We start from the raw sequence: 24,018 nt of genomic DNA on the forward strand, positions 1-24,018 counted from the left end.
AAGATCACAAATTCTTCTATTAGATAATGTTGCCCACCATGTTTTTCTCGTATTTTCTGAATTGCAAAAAACATATACAATATATACATTATTTAAAGTAATACGCATATAAATGGTTTTAAAAGCTATTAAGGCCATAACTGAAAACAAATTCTGTGAGTACATTTTCCTAATTTCAATACTCCTAATTTTTTAGTTCAAAATATAAACTCTTTTCCTTGTTATTGGTTTAACAAAAATATAAAATTAATCTTAACCCAATGGACAATTAACATTATTACTGCTATTTTCTACTTCTAAAAATGTCTGGAAAGGGAGTCCAGACGCCTGAACCCTTCCTTCGGCAGTTAAGGCTTTGTTTAATTATAGAGTAAACGGAAAGTCCTGTTAAACCCGAGAAAATGTTTTGACCAATAAACATACAACTATAAGCAATAAGCATGTAATTATTATTTAATTGTATCATTCATGTAAAACTTAATATCTGTATTAGACCAACTCTGAACAGTTATAGTATTTAACATTTCAATTGTAAGTTTTATGAAATAATAATTTAAAACACGAGTTATATAAAGATGTAATAATTTTGCACATTAAAAAAATATAAAAATTTGAAGGTTTTGATAAGATATAAAAAAAAATTATTTGAGTGTAATCATATTTTTCAAGGAATTTAAGATATACAATTCATTAACAGGAATTTCAACTATTACTTAAAATAGCTTAACTTTTTTATGTTAAGGTAGAAAATGTAGAAAATTCTATTGATATTTTTAAGTTGCTATCAAAAAAACTTATTTCAATCTTTTTTTGTGAAAATCTCTAAGGTTATTAGTTTTCAAGTTACACCAAAAAGATAAAATCAATTTCGTTAAAATGCGATACTCCCATTTTTCTTGAATTTTTTTTTTCATTTACCGACATTTTTGAAAAACATTGAGAATTTTCAATTTTGACCTCACATACCTATGCACTATCTATATTCTCTTTCTGATCAGAAAAAATGCTGAAAAATATTCTTATGTACTGTTTACCAAACTAAACTGACACACCACAATATTTGGGGACAAAATGATTATTCAGCATAGATCGCTGAAAGGTTAATAAAATAAAATTTAAAATATTGATCAAATGTTTTTTCAACCAACAAAATTTCTTCTTGGACCACTGATCGCTAGATCGCTTATCTAGGGAGTGAGGTTGGACCCACCCAACATTTTTAACAATAACGATTTTGTCTATTTTCATTCAAATTAAAATAATATATTATTGGGTACCACACAAAAAATATTCTCAGATATCTGTGTCCAACATCTAGATTAGCAAATAAGCATTTATGCATTTATGCATTAATTATATTAGTTATATACTTGCTAGTCGTACGGTGTTAAGTACAATCCTTTTGACACATGCAACAACATTCCAACATTATTCATTATTATAGCTTGATATTTGTTATGTCATCTTGGCTGCTATTATTTTAATAAAAAAATACAATTTAATTAGACTAAAATATTTTGCTGTAATTTAAAGAAATGACCGAATTACACAAAAAATTATTACAAAATTGAATTAACCAGACATATAGTAAAATCTTAATAATAATTCCCAAACATATGCATGCAGATAAGAAACAACAGTTGTAACAGATATATCATTTTTAATAAGATTTTAAAAGTTTTAACTTAACACTTAATTTTCAGTGTTTTACATTTTTTTATATTATCAACTTTTAACTTCAAATTAATAAAATTAAAATTGTTTTCAACATTTTTAAATACATAGTTGTTGAATTATTAATTTTGATAAAATATGTTTTACATATCAATTTATATGATAATTTATATCATATCAGGTTAACAATCAGGGACAAATTAACTTATTATTAAATTAATAGAAAAGAAGTATATTACAAAAATAACAGTATTATTAAATAATAAATGTATAACTAAACAATAATGTTTTAAATTGATTATAAATTATCTGTTAAAAAAAAAAATTGAAATATAATTGTTGTTATAGTCAACCATAAACTGGTTAGATTATTTTAGTAAATTAACTTAAAGGACATTGTGTCGAATGTGTTGACTCTATTTTATTAATACACAAAATAACAAATTTTACATTTAGAAGAATCCATTAAACTCTGTTATGTATTTTTAATACTAGAGCGATTCAACCTACTAAATGCTATAAAACTTAAAGGCAAGAATATTAGTCAGAGTTCCATGTAACCTTCTTTTAAATATTTTAATTTTGGAGAAAGTTATGAAATTGTATGAGTTTGTAAGCAGAGGTTAACACATGAGGGAATAACATCCTCTTAAGAACAAAATAACTGTTGATAATTTATATTGAACAAACGATAAATATTTAAATTGCTATCTTACATATTTTATAAATACTTAAACTTATTACCTAGGAGGAGAAGAATTTGTTTGTTGATGTTGAGAAAAAGTGTTCCCGATTTGTGGACCAATAAATCTAATAACAAACTAAAATTTATTTTTAAATTAATTATCAAATCATATAAATGACTGTAAACCAAAATATGTTAAATGTATTAATACTAAAATAATAATTCTTACCGGATTTCTACGTAACACACTGCAATCGTCCAGCATACTGATAACTAGATGCAGTGTAAGATATGCACACATTAATAAATAAATTGTACTATACGTCAAAACTCCAATTAATAAAGTCAAATTGTAAGTGAAATTTGTGATAGTATGATGGATTACAAAGTATATATTTATACTTATAATAATAACAGACAAAACAATTGTTATTAAAATATTTCCCCTGAAAATAAATAAACAGTAGAAATTTAAAATTATTTACATAGAGGCTTTTTATTTAAATTATATTTACAATCCATTGGTGAACTCTCCCATAATGCGAGGATTACTAGTAAATGCAATGACTGGAAGTGTAGCAAATGGTAGTTGTAAGCTCATTACCGCATTTAATAGGTCATTCATACCAGTCAAGTCATTAATATTACTAAAAAATGCCACATAAAAAGTGGGTGCTATAGCAACAAGTCGAGTAAACCCAACTCTTTTCCATCGGCTCCATTGGAGGTTTAAAAAGCCCTAAAATGTATACTATTCGTGAATTATGAATAATTATATAATAATTGATACTACATACTTCCATTACAAATTGTCCAGCATAACATCCGGTCATTGTACTACTTTGACCGGCAGCTAAAATACCAATTGCCCAAATATACATGGCGCCTATGCCAAATTGACAACCAAGGAATACCCCACCTTTGTATATGTCAACTTCTACTAATTGGGTATCATTCTAAAATGGTTTTAATTATTAATAAATTAATAGTTAATACTTATGATATATGTTAATTCAATTGATTTTTATCTCACTTGGAAAATATCTGAATATGTGTTATTGTTCTTGGTACAGATCTCTAACTATATACAAATAATTAAAGAATCAAAATTTAGTAATAAAAATAAAATGTATAACTTACCACATCACTATTTGTCTTATTGTATAATCCATGAGCAAAAACTGATACAACACACACATTGATAACAAATGATACAAATAAAGCAACACTAGATTCGATAAAAAAATAATAGTTGGCTTCTCGTAATTTGTCTTTTTTTGTTCTGTCAACTTCTCTAGACTAAATAGAAAATACAAATTTTAGATTAAAATATTCTTAATGATTTCTTCACTAAATTATGAAAATAATCAAATATAAGCAAGTTTTATGGTTGAGATTTAATTTAAAGCAAGTAATATGTAGAAGACTGTATATAATAATATATCAACAACTCAATTTTTAAAAGTAACTATCAAAAACTAATATTACTAGTTTTAAATATTTTGTTAACTGGAAGATTTTTTTCTTTTTTAAGGATTTAACTGTTTCAGAATAAAATATTTGTATTAATTTATTATTTGATTCAAACATTAATCACATAATATGAGTGTATGATATATCAATGATATGGATGATTTCATGAAACCATATTGAATTTGACAATTTAAATAATGCATGATTATTATTATTATATTTACCTTGACTAGGCCTGAATGTAAGTAAAGATTATGTGGCATTATGATTGCTCCAATAATGCCGACAGCCTGAAGAAGAGCAGATTCTTGACAGTTTGAACACCAAGGAGTAACCAATCCTTTAGCCATATCTTTTATATCAGGTTGAACAATTGCAAACTAGAAAGAATAATCAACTCAAATATACATATATAACTTTAAGAGTTAAAAATAATAACTAGAAAAATAATTTGATGACATTTTTAATACCTCATATCCAAATGACAATGCCATTATAACAATGAATAGACCAAACACTAGTTCCAATTTTCGAAGTCCATACTTGTCCAGCATCAAAAAAGATAAAGTATCAATGACAGTGATCAGCACTCCTATCCAAAGTGGTATCCTAAATTAATTGTTATATTGTTTTTTCTGATTATTATACTGATTCCAAATTTAAGTAAAGGCCAAAAAATATACATACTGTAAATTCGATACAAGAATTTTAAATATTAATTTAGTTTCAAGAAAATATTAACACACTAGGTAACATGCAATGTAAGCCTAAGCATCAGATCACTATATCAAAGTAGTTAGAGTATAAAGTACTGAAAAGTCTAGCTTGACAATTTTTTTTGTAAATCTTTAATATGATAATACATTTTAGGTTAAAGTAATAGCGGACAAGAATGACATGTGAAAAAAAACAAATCATAATTCTAATAGTTTGAGTATATTTTAATTTATAAAATATAATAGTGTTATGCATTGTTTTTAACCATAATACCACAGAGTAAGCAGGGATGATCTTAAAAAACGATTCAAGGGTGTTACACCACCTCTTTATTGGCTTGTCTCTGAGAATAAGCATATTTAGGTAGTGTATAGACACAGTTATTCAGAAATTGTTATGATATAAATAAAGCTGTATTGTGAATATAAATATTAACTGGTTAGTAATACCAACCATACTACTATAATATTAAAAGTAAAATATAAGAGTAATATATATATATTTTTTTTTTTTACTGATTACACAGTTTTAAACAGATTGTATGACACAAAATGAAGAAAATATATTTGTGTTATTTCAATAATTAATATTATATCCTAATACAGATAATGCAAAGGTATCAGAAATCAGAATAAGCATAAAAATAATTTATACATACTTAAATGTATTCTATTTATTTATACAATATTCTTTAGGTACATGATTGAACGAGTTGAGTGAATAAATATTAATTTAAATAAATCAAATTTATAGAGTAATTAGTAATATTTAACATTATACTAGGCCAAATAATTACTTAAAATCAGTGTAGGAACATTTAGTTATTTCTGGTAATCATTTCTGGAAATCTGAAATTAGGTGCAAAAATTACCTAATAGTGGTTTACCCTCTACATTTATATCATAAAATATTACATATTAATATGATATACTAATATTAAGAGCTTGTAGATTTAGGACTTAAAATAAGACAGGTTAGTTAATTAAAAACAGACACTCATTATTTTACTCGGCTTCCCACTGCCATTATAGTAAAATTTACCATAAACAAACTTTAGGCTTACATTTTGTTACTCAATAAGTAAATTGCAATTGAAGTGCCGATGACTTCTTGCATATCTGAACCAATGATAGCAACTTCCATCATTAGCCAAACAAATAGTCTTGGAGCTTTTCTGTACTGGCGATAACACATGTCAGCTAAATGAAGGCCGGTAACAACACCTAAGCGAGCTGATAGTCGTTGCATTACCAAACCCAAAATGGTAGCACTCATTAACACCCATAGTAACTATAATGAAATAAATTAAACTCTCAATTAATAAATAATATTTAAAATAAATCTAAATGCATAGGTACTAAGTTACTATGGAATTTTATAAATTTGATTATACCTTGTACCTGGCAGTCGTACCAGACTGTAGGTCTGATTCTATATTGCCTGGATCAAGGTAGGCAATACTCATCAAAAATCCAGGCCCTGTAAATGCCCATAGTTTCCGAAAACTAAATCCCGCCTATAAAATAAGAATAAACTCAATATACCTAGATTTTTTTAAGGCATTTTAGTATTTCGTAAGAAAAATGCATTTATTTCAATGACATACCGAGCTTGATTCAGGAATATGAACTTTTTCTTCTTTTTCAACTTTCCCTGACAAGCCTGTAGTTTCAGTCGGCCTGGGATGCGACTCATCCATGGTGGGCTACAAAAAATTCACCATTTATATATTAGAATGCATGGTCAAAGGGATCGCCCCAGGGCGTCATTCTCACCACTAAACAGTAATCGGACATGGTTATTCTGTCATCATACGGTCTTTACAAGTAAGAAAAATGTATGGAAAAATTGAAAATGAAAATTGTAAACAAAATACTACGTTAGCACCTATTTCAGTTGCTAACCGAAACTCAGTAAACCGAACAATGGACAATGGTTGAAAAATAGTTTTAAAAGATTTTTTTAACGTTCGACACCGGAGAGGGGACAAATGATACAACAATAAGGACCGATTACAATAATTATAATGATTCCACTCCAACAATTATATTGACGAATTATGACAGATAAGATAGTGAGTAAATAATAATAATATTAAGGAAAAAAAAAATGTATATATTTACTTATACTAATTAAATTCACTTTACTCCCGTCATTCGGTGCCACACCAGCACTGCACAAGTTTACTGTTTAGTATCGTAATCGTTTATCGTACTATCGTACGTAGTATCGTACGCAAAGACGTATTACAGAAAAAAATTGGAATTTATTCTGTGGACGTATGTCGTTTGTATCGCTCAATGCCCTCTGTAGATGAGTGTACACTGTAAGCCCGTATGTCGTGATTTTTTTTTTTTACATAGTTAACTCTTATTTTCTATCATATTATTATTATTGTATTTGTTCGGCCACAGCACTCGAGACATAACCTTACAGTGTGCGCGCGCACCCAACACGTGTGTGCGGTGTATCAATTTCCATTGATATCGTGACGACGTGTTGTGTATACGTGTCCCCTCAGGGGGCCCTCGTCGGAAAGAAAAAAAGAAATTAAATCTCTGCTGTCCGAGTAGACTATTTAAAATTTAAATCATTGTACGCACGTCCCGCGACTGTCTAATGCAGCATTAAATTAGGCACGGTCTTGTATGACTGTGAAATTAGTTATTAAATAATAATAATTATTAAAATTATTAATTTTGATTAGCTTTAAGTAGTTGTACTTGTTCATGACGTGCACTATGGCTGGGTAATCTTTCAGATGGACATTAATACATTATAATAATATAGTTATATAATCATTAATCTCTACAAATTAGTCATAGATTAAAATTTATAATATCATGTATACACCACGACTATAGATATAATATATTTTATTTAGTACCTATATGGTTATATACCTATCTTTGATCGTGGTATGCACATAACATAATATGGTAAAATACAGGACGTACATAGAGGGTGCACAATGAGGATTTACCCATAGTGATATCTCCAATCTCCTGAGATAGTAAATATCATAAATCTGTTTTTTTTTATTAGTCTCACAGCGACAAGGATTACATTTATTTTATTTTTTGGTAAAAAAGTTAAAAAGCTTAATTATTTATTTTTGAAACAATTGAAGATATTCATTTTAGAGAGTTTATTTTTCTGAACATTTTGACATTTCAACATTTTATTTTCATTAATTACATGATTTTTTATGGTAAAACTGTAAAAAAGTAAAAACCGGTTATTGTCTAGGCGGCGAGTCCCCTTTCACGGCTAATGGGTATATCCTCATTCCTCACGGGACACCCTGTATTGTAATCAATGGGTGGACGACGTACGTCCGTGTAATGGTTTAATCTTTAATAGTTTAATACACTATATTATTGTGACAATAATTCTAAAATAGCATTCAGGTTCTTTGGCCGTCCTACATTCTTATCGTTTTTCACTTTTAAGCAAAATTTAGTATAGTAGTGTTGAGTAATTTATCTCAAATTACAAATATTATTATTATCATATTATCGTTTTCTATATATAATCTATTGTAGTCGTAGATATGAAAGGTATGTGTATTAAATAACAATTTTGTAATTTTATTTTATTTCAATTTTACTTTGTTTAGGTGAAATAGTGAACTCTGCAGAATACGATTTCATTGCATTTTATAAATCATTGATGATGGTCAACCTTGTGCCCATATTTAGCTCAAACAGCGAAAATTGTGGAGGTCTAGGTATTGAATGGTTTTTAGTTTTTACCAATATTGGGATTTAGGAAGATTTTCATACACATATACGTGTATCATATTATTGAGACTTATAACTTTTATAAGTAGTTTGGAAGGGGTTATGTCCTTTAAGAGGATGCCACACCCGCATGTTTTGTATTCTTCTTACAAACGTATTACACAGTAAATGTAAGTTGAACGTTCATCAGTACTAATCTCGTGTTATTAGCTTTAGAGCTATTAGAGCGAATTGATTTCAAATAAACTTGAAATTAAGTACGTTGTCTATGTATGTTCGTACATTGAATTTTTCTGATATTTAACATATGTCAGCGAGATTTGGGCATTTGTAAATTTTAGGGTCTTTTATCTATATAACTAATTGCATTATGTGTAATAATAAATATTTACAATATTGGAAAAATATTAATTGCTTGTTTAAGAAAATATGTGGTAGGAGCCGGTAAGTGCTGTCTATTTTATAGGTGTCTAAACAGCTAACGTAGCTATTATGATAATCATTAATCACTAGTCAACTTTACTTATAATCAGTCCAAAGTCAACACAAATAAAATAATAAATATATGGTTAGTACCTACTACCTACCTTAATCCTAAGCAGGTAATTAAAATAAAATAATTTCAAAGGTCAAGAGTTAGAATAATAGCAAATTATGTTCAGACAACTAAATTATTAGGTATTTAAATATTTTATCTTATTCAGATCAAATACATGATTTTGTGTTTTATAAATGTATTTACTGTAGGTACACACAGTCCCGAATTCTGAACATATTTGTTCTTAGAATTTTGTTTGTGAATTGAAAAGTTGATTAACGAATACGTTGCTTGCAATGATTGTTCAATTGTTCAATTACTAATTCAACATTTAAAATAATCATATATCACTAACCGAGGTGAACGAAACGAAACGAGACGGAGCAATTATTTAGTGATTCTCTGTACCTAACTGTTCCATAACCGATATTCCGATATTCGCAATATCGTACTTCATTCTTGCTTCAAAGAAAAAAAAATTATTTGTACAAAATAATATAATAAAATATTACAACTATAAGTTTCTACAAGGCAAGGCTACAAATATTAAATTACTATGGTAAGTAGTGTGATCATTGATCTGTATATCCAATGTAGTTGGGTGTAGCCGTATGGAGACAACTGAATATGCAAAATTGATAAAGTACCTACCTTGCTAATAAATATATTTTTCTATATTTGTGACAACTGATAATATACAAAGCCGTATTTTAATAAAAACAAAAATTGTAGAGGTTGAACTTATCTGGGTCTTTTTTTGTGATTGTAGTAAACAGTCAAAATATTTTTTTCACATAATTTGAAATTATTACAAAACGAAATTTTTGAATAAAAGAAATATTTTTTTACAACTTTTTACTGTAGTCATTTTTAGAATTATTTAATGTTTAGATGAACTAAGTAGTAGACCAACATTTTGTAGAGTATGACTACCCTTGTGCCACCCACTCCTCTCATATAAACTTTAAATAACTAATTACGTATACTACTATACTCGTTTAAAATGCGACTTTTATCAACCGAAATCTTCGCCATTTAAAAATGTAAGAATTAAAAAGAAAGATCAATATGTCAATACCATTTGTAAAACCATATTTTTTTTTGTAATATAATGATCTAAAAATGATAGAAAAAAAAATTTTAAAAAAGAATACAGTTTGAGATTATAAGTGTTAACTATTAAATGAAAAACGTTTATGTTGCTTATTCCTACTAATTCGTTATATTTTTGTCATACAACTCACTGTTCACAATCGTTTAATTATTAAAAAAAATATTATTTAACTTATTGCCTACCATCTACCTATTGGTATAACTTATAGTTTAGGTGAAATAATATATGCGTAAGAAAAATATCAATGTACAATGTACAAAAAACGTGTAATTGCTGACCATTATACTTAAGTTAGGTACCTATATATAGTTTTATTATAAAATAAATAACAGCATAAAATCTATCACAAAAACCTTTTAACTGTTATTTCATGATAACCATTGTACCTATTTATCTAATTGGAAAAAAAATGTTTGATTACGATTGTACATTTGTACTATTATGACAAAATAATATATCAACTCATTTTATTTTGGAATTAATATATAATATAAAAGAATGAAAAGAAAATAATCAATTCCTTAATTATCGTCTAAAAACGATGTAAACGTAATATATAACCTTTTCTAACTTTTGGAGCGGTGAGAAACTGAGAATGTTTTACAGTGATTATTTAATTTGTATGCTTTTTATTGCTAACCTACTTCGTTATAATTGCTTAGCCTAAAATATATTTTTTGTAGTTAATGGTAACTCATTAAATAAATTAAATGTAACACATTGATATTACTTGGCTCTATGAGAAATCATCTTTTTTCTATTTGGATGTTTTTTGTAATCTTTAAGTGTTAATGATTAATAAGACGCTGCGATGAGTTGCGGTTAAATCATTTTCTTTAGTCAATTCATCTTTAGTTTAGTACTTAGTTTTGTTTTGTTTTAATTTTATAACATTCACGTTTGTAGCAGTATATTAGCAATGGCGAATAGCCAATAGGTAGTTGTATTATTACATATTAGATAAAACTTTCACGGCTGTATAATATGCAATTATATAAAATATATTAAAATGTTTATAATTATTTATGTTTTTAGATTTTGGTTACTTATACATGATAGTTTATGGACGTAGTGTGTGTAACAATATTACCTTATTATTCCACCTACCTCCCTATGTGACTATACCTATAAATAGTATTGATATACCTAAGTTATTATATTTGTGGATAAATTATAATTGGTAGCAATTGATATGTTAATTTGATGGTTTCAAATATTTTCTTACACTTATTAGCTGACAGAAGTTAGATACATCAATAATTGTTAGCTATAAATTATAATGTATAGTATTAATTTACAAAATGTCCTACGTACTGTAGTACAATCTATATTAAAGGTATAAAAAACCACCCTAGTAACTTTTAACTAGTAAGTAGTAACTATCTAAAATAATAAAACGTAATGTGAATAATTATATAGGAATCTATAATGGTTTGGTAATGTGCCCTTTTGGATTAACATTTTGTAATTTTGGTGTGACATTTTGTACTTTTCACAGTTGTGGATATAACTGTATAAAAAAGCTTAGTAAGTTGTACACATTTATACAGTATAGATTATAGAGCTATTAAATTGACACAAATAGCTTATAAAGTTAACAAAGTCCAATTTTAGATTGTATTAAATACCAATAGTTAAAAATTGAGAAAGTTAACTAGGTATTAAAAATATAAGTAAAACATTTTTAATGAAAAAATATTGTATGCCAATATTATTAATGATATTTTATTGCAGGTTAGTTAGAAAAATAATGATTATACGCAGACTTAAGATTTGCACCTTTTAATAATTTTAGTATTTTATAAATTTTAAACTAATACGATGACCATTTATATGCTTTTAATTTATGAGTTTATGACAGTTTGAAAATGTTATTCTATTTGAGGAAATTTTATATGTTTAAAAGGCCGAGAAGCTGTAAACCTAAGGAGAAGTTAATAATAAGTAATATATTTCATTTCATTTACCTACCTATAAGAATAAGTAAACATAAGTAAACATATTATAAATATTCAGAATAAACGTAATATAATGATCATTTATTGTATGAATTTACTGTTTACACGCACAACGATACTGTTTGTTATTAGTTTATTACTAATATTACAACAGAATTATAATTTTGTTCTATAGTAGACGTATAATGATGATTGATGACCTTGAACATTTTTATTGTCTTTGATTATGTTAAATGTGAAGTTTATTATTTATAATTTATCCAATTACCAGAATATTATTAATTTCATAATTACCTATTTTGAATTTATTTTTTATTTTTAAACACAATTAAAAAATATTTAATGAAACACAATCATGAGCAAACATTTTTTTAGAATAATAGGTACTGGTTAATTTGAAAATGTGAACATTTTAATTAAATTATTACATAATTGTCTGCAACACAAAACTTAGGCATTGCACACATCAATAAGATCATTATTTTTTACACAAAATATAAACATTGAAATTTAATAAACTGCATTACTGAAGTCTGCAATAAATAGTATTAAACTAATATTTGAAAATTTGAGTAGATTGCTTTTTTTTGCAACTACATGTGCTATTGGAGGTAGATAAAGGTATGTATAGCGATAGTGCACCTATTTATCAATAGGTCCACGATAGGTATAGATTGGCAATTAAATACATATTGTTCTTTCTTTCACTATGGTATTATTTATGTAAGTAGGTAGGTCCTATTTAAAAAAATTGTTTTTATCTATAATCTATTAGTTATTATACTAATAGATAACAAAAATTATTTTATTTAGTACAATCCGGAAGTATGAAGAAACAATGAGTTCAAAATATTTACTGTTTACAAGGACAAGCCTACAGAAAACATAGCACAACTTGACCAAATACATGTTGTGTTACATCAAGGGAAAAAGATATGAAAGTTGTGCGCTAATAGGGTACCTACTCTAACACACCCGTGTGAAGGGATAATGATACTCAGCAAGAGATTGGTTAAAAATTGAAATGGATTTTCTCCGTAGAGGGTCATTACTTTAGTCATTACCGTACAATATTGTAATAAACCAGAAAATAATTGATATTTAATCATGTAGGTAGGTACTAAATTTGGTTTTGATCCTATTAGGCACTCAAAATAATCATGATCCTGCCATTTTTTTCGTTTTTTTTTTCCATTTACGTATTTTTGTTTTACACAAACAAAAAACATTGCAACCGTACTATAAATTATATTATATTATATTTAGCATAATATAATATATTTTATTAGTGATTGTAGAAATGTATGAAGGTTTATTTATCCGACGAAAAAATAAGGTTGATCGCTTGGATATTTGAAGCCTGGAGGTATTAGTCATTCAACATATAAATGTTTTGTAATTACTAATTACCAATTAGTATTCCTAATCGAACTGAAAACACGTAGATGTTAATAATAAACTAATGCATACAATCAGAATCGATAATTGTATACACTGGTGTAGTTACACTCCACCATCCCTTTTGGAAATTTCTGTGTACGTCATGGATTATATCCGATTGTTGGAGAGCTTACAATAATAATTTAAACAATTTGCTGCAAATATCAATTGTATTTTGTAATTTTGAATTATATCTATAAGATAAGTGATGTCTGGTCATGGCCGTGAATACAGCTAGGACCTACAGTCGTGTCTTTGTTATGGGGGGGGGGGTCTAAAATGCATAAAACATCATCATCATATAACTATACCATATACTGCTATCTTTTGTGCTTTTGTTTCTATTTACTATTTAGTCAAAGATCAAATACAAACATTAAATAGTAGATATTACTTAGACATTAAGTTTACTATTACAGACTGCAGAAAAATAATAACATAATTGATATTGTAATCATTTGTTATTTATGTGAGTGGGTAAATTTATAACGGATACTGAAATTTCTATCAATCAAATTTATTTGTTATTTATTGTATTTTAATTTATTTCTGACACAGGCTTATTACAAATGTGTATTTTTTAAACTTATAAATGTATTAAAAAACAAATTTCGTCCAACAAACACCAATGTCATCTAAAACAAGTCTTGTAAAGTACTCGAGTAAAAGTATTCAAATACTTTTTAATAACCTACCTATTCAAATATGTATTTTAAATACTTTTGACTAAGTACTTCAACCGAGCATTTTAAATATTTTCTCAAAGTATCTGTAGAGTATAGGTGCGACTGTACCTATTTAAAATAAAAAATACTAATTTTCAAAACCTTATTCTTTTTAGTTCATATATTTTCAATTTTCAATTTAATTAACATAAAAATGCTAAAAAAATTCTTCGGTTGATTTATAAGGTACACACATGTTACGTATAATTTTTGAAAGTATTTGAAAAAATTCTTATACTTTTTTTAAGAATCTGTATTTGTGCTTATTTACTTTTTTCACTGAGTATTCAAATACGGATTTTAAATACTTTTTAAAATTGGGTATCTAAATATTTGTATTTGAATACTTTTATTAAGTATCTATCTTTTACAAGAATGCCTAAAATCATAAATGACAACATCGGTAGAAAACAATATGTGACTTTCAAAAACTGATTGAAATAATAGAAAATGCTTCAAATATATATTTTTTTAATGTCCATGTATTGAATACTCGGGGAATATAATTTTTTTAATCTACTATTCTCTACGATATCAATATTATGCACTTAATCTTATTTTATACCTATATTTCATATGAGTTTTTCTATGAAAAAACATTTTTGTCGTATTAACCTAATACCCATGCATATTTAATATAATGTACAAGGTATTTACTATATAGTTTTTTAATAATAAAATGAAAAAATAATTTAAAATTGATTGATTATATTATAAAAGATAAATTATATTAGAATTTGTTTTGCAAGGCCTTTGTATTTATTAAGTCTGGGATCCTTAAAAAGAACTATAAGAATTATATAAAAAAATTGTTCAAGTTTACATATATAAATAAAATAATAAATAATAAATAATATCTACTGACACAGTTAAGTATAGTTAATCAGTTATTCTATATTTGCTATTATACCTAGTTATGTAGTCATACTAATACGAATACTATGTTATAATATAATATACCTACCTATTTACTGTATTATAATAAATGTGTAGTACAAGGGTTAAAATCTTTTTGTAAATTAACGCTTTATATTAATAATAAAAAGTAAAGTTAGTCACTAAACCAGGAATACATATAGGTATTAGTTATTACACTGCGACTTTATAAACATGAATATCTGGATTATATAGTCATAGAAAATAGAAATTGTTTTCATTGAGTACCTACATGGGTACATTAAATAATATCCCAGACAACGATTAAGAGATAAATGAAAATGTACAATGATAAATGTATAAGTAATTCAAAAGTACTTTTTAAATATTCTAAGAGGTTAATACCACTATCTACATACTATCTACTATGGTAGGTACCTAACTCCTACTCTTACGACGTCCTTGGATCTTCAGTTATTACTAATACCTACTATATTAGTGTAGCAGACAACGGAATAATTGGGTATGGTGGGAATCGATTTGTATGAATTATGTGGGTGTTACGTGACATATCGGGAGTATATTATTAATAACACAAACTAGCACTTTAATTTTATTGAAGTACCTACGTGCATATCATAATATCGACAATGGACACGGTATAGAAGACGGGTAATTAAAATCATTACTTATGTTATGACGTTTAGTTTCGTCTGTAGTTAGTTGTATAAGAATTCATATTATAAAGTTATAAGACGCAAGCGGTGACCTTAAAAATTGTTCGCAAAGTCACAGAGGCCATAGTAACATTTTCTTCCCATCCGAGTAGCGCGCTGGACAGCTTTCGGTGCAACTTTCCCCGGACGGGCATGTGCACGAAAAACCATTAAAAATCGTTGGACGGCAAATTATAACGTGACTCTTTTACTAAGATTTTACATGGATTTTACATTCCTGTACAATGTACATATATATACACACACGAGACATTGTACATTATGTGTAATTACAGCAAGTTCCAAAAGAACGGTCTTATAATAGGGTATAAGTACTTCGAAGTTCCCGAAAATGAAAGTTAATAGTAACAGTACTACTCCAGTATTCCACTATCTATCAATATCGTAACCACATGGTCCGTGTTTAGAATTTTCTTGTTATTCTCCAAATTGAATAAATAATTGTTTAGGTATAACGATTTCACTTTAGTAATTGTAATAAGTAATAACCATTTAATCACACGGAGAAAAAGTTGAATATTTTCTACTATAAGTACTATGGGTGCCTAAGTTTAATGTATTATGATAACGTGTTAACCACACGGTTTACACGGAAAACAGTGACAGTATCAAGAGCGCTCATATGGTAATTTTAAGGGGGAAGGAACAAAATGAAACTAGATTAGATTGACCATTTTAAGAAAATAAAAAACGGGACAATTGTTATTTCCACCCCCCCCCCCAAAAAAAAACAGTCCCCCCAAAAAAACCTTTCTATATACTTTCACAAATACTGTAGAGTGTAAAAGTCCAAACATGTGTCACATCACAAGCAATTGTTTTCTAATAATTAATTTACCCTTTTTGAGTTAACTGCTAGTCCTTGATCCTCGTTCCACGAAAACTTTTATTTGTTATTTATAACTTTGGTTATAAGACTATTGTAGGTATATTTGTTTCAAACATTGATTTCTTTTAAAGGTATAATACTATAATGTAATACTATGGAAAACGGGAAGTTTGTCGGGCCAACGGGACGTGATGGTCAAAAAAGGGACGATCCCGTTTAAAAAGGAACGATCCAGTTTAAAACGGGGCGTTTAGTCACCCTAAACTAGATTTCAAAACCATTTATAGTGTAAAGACAATAGATTGATATTTCTTGAATGTGATAATAGTATTAAGCAAGACTTCATGGTGTCAAGTGTGGTACCTATCAAATATGAAACAAGAAAATGCATTTTTTTTTGTATACTTTATTATTTTTTAAAGGCGTATGACCACACTCCCCCCCCCCCATTGGGCACCCTTTGACAGTGCAACTTAGTAGTTTAACAGTCACTGTCTGCATTTATTTCTTATAGTTGAGAGCACAGTTGTCAATATTGGATGACATAAACTGAAAAGGGATGATCGCCTATTTTTGGAACTATTGATTGTTGATCTGTTGGAATTAGATCTATAAGGAGTGTTAGCGAGTGCGTATTTAAATTAAGTATTTAGAACTATATAGGAGCTGTATGAATACATTTAAATAATAGCTATGGTGTTTTATAATTTAGAGTGTAGTACAGAATTATAAAAGTATGTGTGCGTAATGCGACGAAACGATTATATTTGTATAAGACTTGCTCATTTCCGATTTCCGGTCAGTCAACCGTTCTCCGATGATCACTGCATCAAGCGTCTGGTGGAATATCAAATGGTAAAAACGCACGTTGTTAGGTGTCAATATTGTAATATATTATAAAGGCGCAGGTGCCTCGTAAGAGTATATTGACTGTTATTATTCATGTATAATATGGCTTCATCATACAATGTGCGATCATAATATAAATTGTATTGTATTTACTTATGGTCGTATATATCGTATTATTGTGTGTTTAGAGTAGGTATAATTTATGTACTATAAGTTAGTAAAAACCAAGTAAAATCTTTTTGAAAAGTAACATAATGGGACTCATTTTCAGATATTGTACCTACGCCATAAAACTCCTAAGACTCTATTAATTGTCAGACTTCGTTTTCTTATTTGGTACCTAATTACTTATTATCTTTTGAGATTATTTTAGTTAGTTTTGCATAATATTCCACTTGAATAAATTATAGCCGGTTAGGCACTTGAAACCCTGTTTATTAAAAGAGGTTAGGTATTAATATTATATTGTTTCACAGATTCTTACATAATATCTGTAAGACTGCACCTAATTCTATTGTCTATGTACTGTACTATCAATACACAAATAAGTTTTATTATTTATTCATTGTTTATCTATATTCGATAATACTTTTGGAATAATTAACTACAAGTCGTACGAGTTTAAGTATAGGTTCACAAAAAAAAATTAGACGATTATTTTTTAATCCAATCGAAGGAGTCCATTTAATTATCCTGGATGGGCTTATAATTATATAATATATTATTATCATTTGATACCACCTATTTTATAAAAAAATGTATTATTTAGGTAATATACCTAAGTATTTCTTAACACCATAGGAGTCGAGTAGGTACTGATGTTTTAAGATTGTCGATATTAAGTCAGTGTTTGTTATCTTATTGTCTTTTTGACGTCCATAATAAAGTTGAGGTGACTATTGAATTAAAATCAATAAAGGACACTTGAATGTTGAAAAAGCTGATAATTTTATACAGTTATGAAAATCACATTTTTAGTTTTTGAACAAAGGATGTTTATTGTTTAGTTAGAAAAATCTCATAAAAATATAATAGGTAATAAATAAAATAAAAGTGGAAATTACGCATTCAATGTGTCACATTATAATATAATTGTATAATATCTATAATAATATTAGGGATATTATGTTTTTCCGTTTTTACCGTTTACATTGTAGACAGTAAGTTTTTACCTACTTCTAATGTCTGATTGACTTCCCTAATTTATTAAATATAGGCATATAGAGTCATGGTCCATAGACAATGTGAAAAAATAAATAAATGTAGACTAGGTACTAACAAGTAATTTATTTTTGCTCCTCAGTAGGTATTATAGGATATACATGTATTATACTCGCATATCACTGTCATACAAATTAAGTATTGACGTACTCATTGAGTATTTTATTTTTATTTATACAATTTATATAATGAGCATCTTAGGCTAGTCAAGTAACTGTTCAATCATATATTAGAGGTCCGTGTCCATGTGGACAATTTTTCACAATATTGTATGAACTAGTAACTACCAATGTCAAGTATACCCAAGTAAACATTTTTTTTTGATACTTTGAAACAGAAAAATTATTTTATGAACCTCAAAGAGTAGGCATTAGGGCGATTGAAATAACCATAACGCTTCCTTTCAATAATCATTATATGCTTAAAATAATTTAATAAAAGTTCATATTAAGCAACTAGAAGAACACTTTATGCATCGATGCTAATTTTCTGGTTTCTTTATGTATCTAATTTATAAATTCCAATCTTATAGGTATTTTTTGAATTGTAAGTTATATTAAACTGTCTAATTTGCTGTAGTTTTGTTTATGATAATAGCATATTTAGAATTTTAATTATAAAAAGATAAAAAAATTAAAAATATATAGGCAGCTATGTTTAGACCCCCCCCCCTCAAAAAAAAATTATGTCCTAGTTAGGTTCCAGAACGCGTATGTTATGCCCTATTATTTTATTAGCATTTAAATTATCACATTTACTGTGATATTATAATATCTAGTTCCATAATTAATAGAACACACAACATATTTATTTTCCTTCAAGTATATTATAACAATACAACTACAGAATACTGAAATAAAAATTCAAATTTATAGTATTAGTAAAGTTTTTACTATTTTTGTTTTTACATTATATATGAAATGTTTTTATTAACTATCGTCCACCAGTAAAGTAATATTATAGTTGAATACATTTTACTAAATAAGTATGATAACTATTATACTATGTATTTATTATGATCATATGACATAATACATCGCATTTTATTACAAAAGGTATAAATCAACAAATGATAAAAATAATGATTACAGATCAGTTCGTGGTATGCAATTAAATACTTACAATAAGGAGAAACCATAGATTTATTAGAAACGTTAATTACTTTAATCAGTAATCAAACGACAGTATTTCTCTCAAAGTAATAAATATTTTTAATCTTCATTCGCCTAAAATTTTGTCATAGAATATCGGTTATTTCCTGTTATTGGCACTACTGAGTACCGAATTCGTACTTCAAGATTCGAGATAAATTATGTAGACCTTTTATTTGAAAGAATTTTTTTCCAAACAAAAAAGTTTAAAATTTCAATTTTTTTCCGAAGTTAAATCAGTGTTTTAGTAAAAATATTTGAATATTACTTATTATTATGGTACTTGGACCTGAGCAATGAAATTAAACTTAAAACTATAGCTTATGTGAATAGTATCATAAGTTGTTTTTACTACAGTTCAAAAATTGTGAATAAATGTAAACTTGGAACAACTCACTATTACTTAAGTCTTCTATCATTATTTTTTTATACTCATTCATATTTTCAAAATATTTAGAGACCAATTAAGCAATGTCTGTATATATACTATATAATATACGTTTGACATTTTTGAATATTTTTAGTTTTCTTATAAATATTGATAAAATATTTTTATTCTGGTTCAAAAAGCTTAAATATTTAATATAACGGTTCCTCCTAAGTTGTTCTTTCAGAATCACAAAAATATCGATAAATAAATCGGCACAACTTTATATGGGCATTTGAAGTTCGAATGTTGAAGAAATTCTATGTTTAAACAAAAAATAACAATTTTAGTAAGTTATTTTTAAGTAATTCAAAAAGTATTGATGGCAGAGACTTTTCGAAATTAATTTTATTTCCATTTTCAATGTACATATAATACAGACTAATTTTAAGTTATTTATACCCTGAATCCATTGACATCGTTTACGGAACCAATACATCGGTATATTGGAATTTAAGTTTATAACAATAATATATGATTTAGGGACCTAATCTTAGCAGGTATCACTGTAGTACCAGGCATGTTATTTTTTGACAACTTCCGTTTAAAAAATAGAAAAATGAAGTGATAATAAGAATAAGTATTGACACTCACTTTCTGCTCAGAATCGTTTCTTGTTTGAAATGAATAATTTTTGAATTTTGAAATTAAGATCCTATCTATTAGTTATTATTGGAACCTATGTCCTTATACTGAATGGCGATGTACACTCGATACCTATACAATACAGCAGAGCGACTTAACATAATTTTTTTAAAGTTTACACGCATATATTTATAATTGCTTAAGCATAATATACATACTATAAAACTTGTTTTTTTACTGTTCTAATAGATTTTATCAATTTCGTTTTTACCGTAGGAAGGTAGGTTTACTGTAGGTAGGTACCATTGCTTTTTAGTTTAATAAGTATACATTCCAAAAGTGGGACAAATCAATGTGTCATCATATTAGTTTTTTACTAATTATATTTATATTATAATTATCAAGCAATAGTTATTGTTTAGCTAGTGAAATTAATAATATACCCACCATTACTCAGATATTAGTCTATGACGTTATGCTATTCTAATGTTTATGTAACAGATTAGTAATAAATTATGATTATTCATGTTTTCAGTAGTCATTTTTTGACATACAATATTTATTGGAATTTACTGCATTGTAAGTTAATGTACAATATTTGTAATCATTATTTACTTATCATACTAGTTTATATTCAAAAATCTCAAAGAATTAACATCTTCATATAATTTTTAGTACCTACTTGTTCATAGTTATTCCAATTTTAAATTCTGATTCAATTATATTAGTACATTGCTTCTATTATTAACTATACTATGTTCCTGTCGATTGAATTTTGGATTATATAATCTCTTTAATATTATATTATACTTACTTAAATTAAGAAGTCATTGACTATTTACTAATATAATTGTCGAATAAAATCATAGATATTCTACTTGAAAGTTGTACTTAAATAAAATAACGAATAAGTTATTAGTTATAATTGTTTTGATTTTATATTGTTTATTATTTTATATTTCCTATAATATTGAGATTTCGTATACTCGTATCTAACATGTTTTTAATAGTATAAACGATTAAAGTTTCATTGATTTCTAAAAACATAAATTGGTGTAAATAACCAAACTTTTCTTAGCATTTCTAATCCATCAATATATAATTATTTATAATTTTATTATAAATGTGAGTATGATGATTGATGACTATATAAATATTATGTTATTATACTGATACTTACAAATTTCAGAAAAAACTTTTGTCTTAAAATGTTATTTGCTTATTTCATTGTTAATAAAAAATCCGAATAGTTATTGATTTCAATGAAATGATGTACCAGTGTTACTGTGTTGGTAATAAAACATAAGCTAGAAAAACAATCAAGTACCTAATAAGTATTTCAGTTGTATATCATTAATAAATGTATCCAAATACATTGACGGGTTTTTAAATCAGCAATCCTAATTGATATGACTTTTTGTTAAGTATCATTTTAAAACGATTTCATTTTTGAAAATAGTCATATTTTTAGGTACCATGGTAATATTATTTGTAAAACCATTATTAAAATAAGTTAATTTTGAATCAATGTTATTAACTATGTATTAGAATACCTAAAATGTTATGATTAAAAATATTATACTCATCATTATATTTTCTCCCTAAGATGCTCAGTCATTTCTAAAGTGAAATGCCTACTCAATGTTCTCAATTTTCTACGCTTCATATTGTATTCCACTATTTACTTAATGTACTCACTTGTATAGATTATACATTTTCATTAAATAATAAAGAATTTAAAAAAATATATTATTAACGAAAAAGTAAGACACTTATTATTGGATTTTATACAGCTTGTGTTACAATGTTTAGTCTAATTTTAAATATTAAAATATTTATTATTTAGGTAGAAAATTCAATTTGTTGGTATTATTTAAATATCTAATCGACAAGTTTTTTTTTATTTCCTAATTTACGTCTCTGAAAATTCAAATAGCTACCTACGGCAAGTTTTTCGAAAGAAAAAAATGTATATATATTAATAATCACTTACTTTTATTTTTATATCCATAATATGTAAATAAATTAATATTTTCTTCACTGCAAATAAATTTATAGATGTGTAAACATAATGTAATAATAATAATAATACAAAATTTAATAATAGTAACTATAAAAGAGTTTTTAGTGTAAAAAAAAAGTAAAAAGTTGTTTGCAAATTATGTCAGGTATTGTACACAACACGTTCAAAACACATTGAATGATACCGATTTAGTGTGAGCTGCAACAGTGACAAACCTAGTGAAACGCTCGCAAGGTCGTGTAATGTGTGTGTTCCTTCTACATGAACCGATCACTATTTTGTATTAGCCACACAATACAGTTGTGCATTACATCCTCCAACACAACAACTGATTTATTATGCGGATGACAACAGTAAAGGTTGCCGTCAATATAATTTTTAATATTTAAATAATAGAATTGATAAGTATATACGTTTTAATTTTAAAATTGGGTTACCCGTACAGATTTTTGTTTAATGGAATATTATTGAGTGATTATAATATTATTATTATAACAAATTAATGTCTAAATTGGTTTATAGTCAAGTACTTATTTACGTTCCATAGTACCTATAGAATATAGATAGTGCTTTCTAGTTACTACCTATACAGTATAATATAAATTATGCCTAAATTATATACTTTGGCCTACAACATGGATATTTTTCAACCTAACATAAATGTGTGCATATCATTTTAGTTCATACGAATGTTTTGATTGTTACCAACAAAAATATAGATAGTAGTAGAATTTAGTAAAAATCATACAAATAACCAATATTATACATCCCTTGAAAAATAATTAATATTATATAATAATATATATATAAATTAGAAATTTTATATTTTAAATTGAATTGCAATCATTTGACGTTTATCAATATAATATATTGGAAATTGGAATTAGATATAAATATATAGTAAATCAATGTAGCTATACTTAGTTAATAATCATGTACAGCTGTAATCGTTATTTACATTAATTTTTTTCATAACGTAGACAAAACAATTTTTATGAAACTATTAATTAAATAAATAAAAATTCTTTATTAATATTTTTTTATTTAATTAAAAACACTTAAACAAATGTAATTATTAACTGTACATCGCCAAAAAAATAAAAAATATTTAGAATTTGAGCGAAGCAAGTGGCCTACCTGGAATATTTTGGCTTATATTTTTGTTTATTTCCTATGTATATCTAAACTGTGAACATAATTTAAAGTAGAACGCCGAAGGAGTGCTGTTATAACGTAGAACTTAGAGCTTTTAT

The 24,018-nt window shown here is 26.7% G+C and overlaps 1 protein-coding gene across 4 annotated transcripts; it reads right to left on the reverse strand.

Annotated features, from left to right (window-relative positions):
* Positions 1 to 1,370: 1,370 nt before the first annotated feature.
* Positions 1,371 to 22,778, reverse strand: LOC111035866 (protein Malvolio). 4 transcript variants are annotated; one of them, XM_022317675.1, is made up of 13 exons: positions 22,736 to 22,778; positions 6,156 to 6,254; positions 5,943 to 6,065; positions 5,613 to 5,839; positions 4,303 to 4,441; positions 4,057 to 4,212; positions 3,500 to 3,658; positions 3,393 to 3,440; positions 3,157 to 3,315; positions 2,875 to 3,098; positions 2,589 to 2,805; positions 2,419 to 2,495; positions 1,371 to 1,472 (listed from the first exon to the last, which is right to left on the reverse strand). In XM_022317675.1, exons 1-13 carry the CDS (start codon positions 22,751 to 22,753, stop codon positions 1,439 to 1,441), a joined length of 1,680 nt encoding a protein of 559 aa, XP_022173367.1. In that variant the 5' UTR covers positions 22,754 to 22,778; the 3' UTR covers positions 1,371 to 1,438. The 4 variants fall into 4 exon arrangements, with proteins under 4 accessions (XP_022173367.1, XP_022173368.1, XP_022173366.1 ...); XM_022317676.1 differs by lacking the exon at positions 22,736 to 22,778 and adding an exon at positions 6,673 to 6,960; XM_022317674.1 differs by lacking the exon at positions 22,736 to 22,778 and adding an exon at positions 6,325 to 6,641.
* Between the last annotated feature and the right edge of the window lie 1,240 nt (positions 22,779 to 24,018).

Source organism: Myzus persicae, unplaced genomic scaffold, assembly GCF_001856785.1.
Source record: "Myzus persicae strain clone G006 unplaced genomic scaffold, MPER_G0061.0, whole genome shotgun sequence".
NCBI lineage: Eukaryota > Metazoa > Arthropoda > Insecta > Hemiptera > Aphididae > Myzus > Myzus persicae.

Coding starts and splice junctions, on each gene's coding strand:
- LOC111035866 (XM_022317674.1), bottom strand. CDS start 6,345: ATGTCCGATTACTGTTTAGTG. Junction 4,442..5,612: donor TACTTATTGAGTAACAAAAT/GTAAGCCTAAAG, acceptor CAATTAATTTAG/GATACCACTTTGGATAGGAG. Junction 2,496..2,588: donor GTGTGTTACGTAGAAATCCG/GTAAGAATTATT, acceptor AATAAATTTTAG/TTTGTTATTAGATTTATTGG.